Here is a 5,246-nt window from a genome sequence, read left to right on the forward strand (position 1 = left end):
GGACTTTGCGTTATTTCCATGTCGGTGTTGACCTGTGTGTGTATTTTCCTTCGTAAGGTTTTGATTGTATTTTTTTTCATCAAATCTCATTTGTATTAAGTAGGATGAAATATGAATAGTTTTGCACAGAGTAGACCTGTGTGTCTTACTGCCATATAATAATACTCCAATCTGGGCTCATTTAGCTTTATTTTATACTGTACATCAGAAATAATTTACTGTATAATAGTGGTGATTGGGGAGACAAATTTGGCACATAAAATCATCAGAAATACAAATTTGGCACATAAAATCATCAGAAATACAAATTTGGCACATAAAATCATCAGAAATATAAAGTTAAGAATGTGACTGTTCATACTTGTGCTTGTATCGGGAAACAGCATAAGTAGACATCAGGGACGTGAGAATCTGGACCATAAATACATCACTGAAAATGTCCGTGAGGGAGAGACGGCAGTCAAGTACACGGTCATCAGTCTAGATCAACGCATATTCACTTAAAAACAAGATATGTACAAACTCTGCTTGGCTCTTGTTGCAGTGGAACAACACATATCCCTCCATCGAAGGAGCGAAACAAGTCCACTAGGAGGACAACATCCATGGCCCTCCAGAGGGTGAAGTTGCCCTTAGGCACTGGTCAAAGATCAGCATATCCGTCTGTAGATAATCCTGTCCTCGTCACATCAGGACAGCCAACCTGACCTGAGACCAGTGACTGGGGGCGACATCACCCTACTCCTCTCGTCAGAGGGACTTGTGCTTCCCCAGAAGACACAGGCACTGAAGCAGGCCCTTCAGCCACAGACAGTGAGCCAGGAGAAGCAACAGCAGCCCTGCACCAGCTGAACAGTACAGGACAATGACCGTGCTCTCCTCAGGCAGGAAACACTTAGATAGAGCAAAGCTGCCTGCTGAGAATGACCCCTGAGAGAAAGAGAGAAAGAGAAATAGTTAATCAGCTGAAAACGGCAACCACAGGAAGTGGATGGTCCGATCAGTGAGTAAGTTAGTCACCAGAATGAAGCTGGGGTTGTTGCGGTTCCTCCAGCTGAAGGAGGGCACACTGATCTCGGGGTACTTGTTGTCATGGAGAACTTCACATCCACTGTGAGTGTGACCACTCAAGACCAGACGGGGCTTGAACCACTGCAGCAACTAGGAAAAGAAAGGATCCAATGTAGTTAAACAAAGCTTTTCACACTATTTTTGATCCATGTGGTATGGACCGTTGGCCTCCTGCAGTTCCATGCTAAATGATCGTTGTTTCGCATCATACCAGGCCTCAGCTGCCACCTCACACACCTCCTAGGCTTGTGTACAAGCAATATAACAGGTGTAAGCACACGCAAAGAAAGGTTCGATCATGGAGGGACTCCATCACATGCACCTACCCTCTGGGAGGCTTCCTTAGACAACACATCATACTTCTCTCTGAACAGCAGATGGCGCTCTTCCGGAGGAGCGGCATCGACGCCTCGGCAGCTGGCGTCACTCACGCGGTACAGGGGGTAATGCTGTGGGGAGGGGGGGTTCCACACGTGTTCACGCTCGAGCCTCTGAAAGTCTCGCTGCTAAAGTGTATTGTGTGCATTTACCTGCATGACGATGGGCGGGGTAGGAGGATAGCTCTGTGAGTCCCTGCAGTACTCCTTTAATATGCTGGACTGAGTGTACTGTCGAAAAGGGTCGATCCATCAGGTTGGTATATTTTACAATGCTTAATTCATCAACAGGAATGCCATTTCATGAATCTCTATTTAAGCCTTGGGTCCAGGCATCCACATACTGTACATGGAGAGTACATTGTGACGCGGATTCAATCCGGATTCCTGTCAGAGCCAGAGTGTAGAGAGGGGTTGATCTAACCTGGAGAGAGCAGTTGAGGTCTTTAGACAGACGGAGTAGCTCCTTCTCTACAGCCTGGCATATGGGGCACCCATCGCCATGCAAGGCCACGCTATTCACCAACAAGAAGCTGGGGAAGCAGAGAAAACCACAGATGACTGTGTAACCGCGTTGAATAGGTAAAACTCGCTCAGTATAAAGAAAGAAATATCGCTGATTCGCGCCATTGAAGAGCTAGCTTTTGGTTAGGTAAGGGTGGCTGGTTAAAGCGGTGTTTGTAGAGATGGTCGTCCCATTCGCAAGTCAGGAGACCCGGGTTTGCACCCAAGTATGGGCAGATCGGGAGGAAGCTCTACTGACGAGAGCAACGACAATGGCTTTTCACAACTAAACAGCCCATCCTTGAGAATGACAGCCCATCCTTGAGAATGACAATGTCAAATGCCAGCCCTATCATCTATACTAAAAACGATCATGGTCCTTTTATTGTGAGAATGAAGAGAATGTTAGACACGTCAAGGGTACAACGTGTTAAAGTGTCCACACTGGGTTTCACGTTACTCACTTGACTCCTTTCTGGGTGATGATCCTGGTAGAGGTGGCATTGAAAACCTTCTCAAAGCGCTGTAACTTAAACCAGTCCATCCTGTTCAGGGGAAATGAAACAACAACCAGTCATTCGACATGGAATGGTTGTGCAGTATGTGCTCCTGTGTATCTGTTGCACTGTTTCCCAGTAAACACATTTGAAATCAATCAGTTGCCAGTTATCACCCGTGACAAAGGAGTTTGTCAAAAGTGTTTGTATTAGAAATCAATTCAATGAATAATTGACTTGACAGCAGTATCATGTACAGACTGAAATGAAAGACTTGTGCGATCAAGACAAAGGAGTCCCAGCTTACTCATAGTGGAAGCCTATATCATGGTTTCCAACCAGAACTATTAGTTCTGTTTCACTGGGGTGCCTGAACATTCGCTGGAATCGCCGTACATCATCCTCCCAGTCCTGGCGGGTGAATGTGAGACATAGACGCGTTACTTATTTCATATTCAACATAATCTGATCTATAGAGCAACTGTGGGCACATGCCTTAGGTGAGCTCCACTTTCCCTCATCGAAAATATCCCCCAGTATGAACACGACCTCTGGTCTCAGCAACCACAGCGCAGTCTGGAAAGACCTCTCCATTTGCCATTCCCTGTGTGGTACGGACACATGTCAGGTCACCCATCATGTTAACACATTGTGTTATTGTTGACAACTGAGCAATTCTGCTTTATCAACATCAGCTGCCTCGGAAGTCTAAGTCATTTACGGATCTAAAGACATCCATAAGCAAAACGTAGTCACATACATACATATTCAAACGTGTTTATTACCTTCGCAATTTATCAAACCAGTGTCCTCCGATAGCTCCAAGGAGATGAGTGTCTGAAAGCACCATTGCGCGTAGAGTTGAAGCCGCTGGCTGTCCGTCTCCTCCGCGAACATTGTCTATCTTCGGCCAAGAACACTTCAATATGGCTGGGAAATATATGAGGTATTCACAGAAGAGAAAAACACTTGAAACCACTCCAAACAAAACAATTACAGCGGTCCATTTGGCGCTAAACCCCGGCATATCTGTATTGTTTGTCTCTTTGCATGCCCTGTACTGGCGCACTGATGGAGCGATTCATTTCCCCTTTCACCAGAATGTCAGCATGACATTTATTGCATTGCATTGTTCAGAATTGCATAGAATAATTTGTTATCGATATAAACTAATCCAAAATTATTTTCTTCGAACTGATGACAGCATGGGCCTGTGAACTTGATTTCGCAATAGGTCTCTAACATTCACGGATTCGCAGAGTGGGTGGGGGTGGGGTGTCGGTGGGGGTGCTCTCTCTCTCTGTCACCACTTCCGGAGAGAGGAAAGAACTAAATGGTGACACTGTCATAGAAAACATCTGTCATTTGACGTCTACACAATTTACGGTGATGTACAATAGCAGACCCGGCAAATGCGCTATAACAGAAGAATATGAATTGGATAGATAATGGACACTGATGTCACAGAAAATACTTACATAACTTAGTTCACTTCACAGCCGGAGAAACAAGGCTAAAACATTTAGTTTATCCATTTTAAATGGCAGGTGCAAACAGTGTTGACTAAAACAGTAGGATATTGTAGACTACACCAGTGTCGATTTTAGACCCTTTTTAGGGGTTTCATCTCAGCACCCCTAAAAATAATAATAATAAACAATATTGTTTATTATTATTTGATGCTGGTAGTTCATGAAGAAAGGGACATCCTAATTTTTTTCATTCATTCAATATTTTGCATAATAATACATACATGTATTAATTGTTATCCAGTGAAATTAGGGATTTATATTAGCAAGGGGGTTTAGCACTTTTGCAAGGCACCGTATTCATGTCACATTCTCATTGGGAGCTGAGCACCCCTAAAGGTCTGATCCTAGAATCGCCCCTGGACTACACATTACAGGTGTTGTGCCATCTGATGCACGGCTCTCTGGAGAGGCACCCCCTCCGCAGGAGTGCGCGCGAACCACTCGGAATCAAAAAGTGAAGCAGGAAATATACCCCAGCTATGATTACCAAAGGAAATGTGTTTTGTTTAGCAGGTTCAAAGTATTTCACATAGCTCTTCATACTAATGTATAGGTTGTCGTGGCCCAAAACTGTATGAGACTACCATTACTGAACTAGTTGTTTATTCTGAAGTGAACTAGCATTGACCTAAAGAACATGACACAGTACATAACAAGATCTTAGTTACCTAAGACGAACTGATCAAAGGTTAGACCAAGACAGGCCATAACTGACCAGATACACCCAGATACTTAGAAGATGGAAAGTAACACCTGACGTGTAATCAACCAGGGACAATGACTGAACAAGTTAGTTGGACTCTCGGACTTGGAGAACACTCCCTGCCCTAAAACTATGAATAAATATGCCTTTTTTAACCCTTGTGCTGCCTTCGGGTCACATGACCCAAAGGTTTATAACGAACCATCGTTGTGTTTACCCAATTTTACCCAATACAAAAACAAATAAAAATAATTTTCTTTTAACCTTTGCAATGTGGGGGGTTAACAGAAAATGCTTCACTTTGTTTTTGTATGACGTAAATTTGTCGCAATACGACGGTGGGTCACAATGACTGATGGGTCAGAATGACCCGAAGATAACACAAGGGTTAATATAGGAAATATTACTCTTATTGTTTAAGTCAATGAAATAAATGAAAAAATAAAACATAATAATCCCCCACCTACCATGTACTATTCTGTTTTCAGACTTGTCCAACCTATATATACACATGTATTGATATTAAATGTATGCTATTAAATGTACATAATGCTGGGGTAGA

General features: G+C 43.5%; 1 protein-coding gene across 1 annotated transcript; it reads right to left on the reverse strand.

Annotated features, from left to right (window-relative positions):
• Window positions 1–172: 172 nt before the first annotated feature.
• LOC134036054 (metallophosphoesterase 1-like) lies at window positions 173–3,745 on the reverse strand. The gene is made up of 9 exons (XM_062480785.1): window positions 3,235–3,745; window positions 2,945–3,053; window positions 2,757–2,860; window positions 2,417–2,497; window positions 1,873–1,981; window positions 1,602–1,679; window positions 1,398–1,520; window positions 1,021–1,161; window positions 173–930 (listed from the first exon to the last, which is right to left on the reverse strand). Exons 1-9 carry the CDS (start codon window positions 3,474–3,476, stop codon window positions 751–753), a joined length of 1,167 nt encoding a protein of 388 aa, XP_062336769.1. The 5' UTR covers window positions 3,477–3,745; the 3' UTR covers window positions 173–750.
• Window positions 3,746–5,246: the final 1,501 nt, after the last annotated feature.

This window comes from Osmerus eperlanus, chromosome 16 (genome assembly GCF_963692335.1).
Source record: "Osmerus eperlanus chromosome 16, fOsmEpe2.1, whole genome shotgun sequence".
In the NCBI taxonomy this organism is placed as follows: Eukaryota; Metazoa; Chordata; class Actinopteri; order Osmeriformes; family Osmeridae; genus Osmerus; species Osmerus eperlanus.

What these genes read in the sequence shown, in the direction of transcription:
- LOC134036054 (XM_062480785.1), bottom strand. Translation starts at nt 3,476, where the DNA reads ATGCCGGGGTTTAGCGCCAAATGGACCGCTGTAATTGTTTTGTTTGGA. An exon ending in TGGTTTGATAAATTGCGAAG is followed by an intron (nt 3,054 to 3,234) that starts GTAATAAACACG and finishes CGTACCACACAG; the next exon opens with GGAATGGCAAATGGAGAGGT. An exon ending in CTAAGGAAGCCTCCCAGAGG is followed by an intron (nt 1,162 to 1,397) that starts GTAGGTGCATGT and finishes TTCTTTTCCTAG; the next exon opens with TTGCTGCAGTGGTTCAAGCC.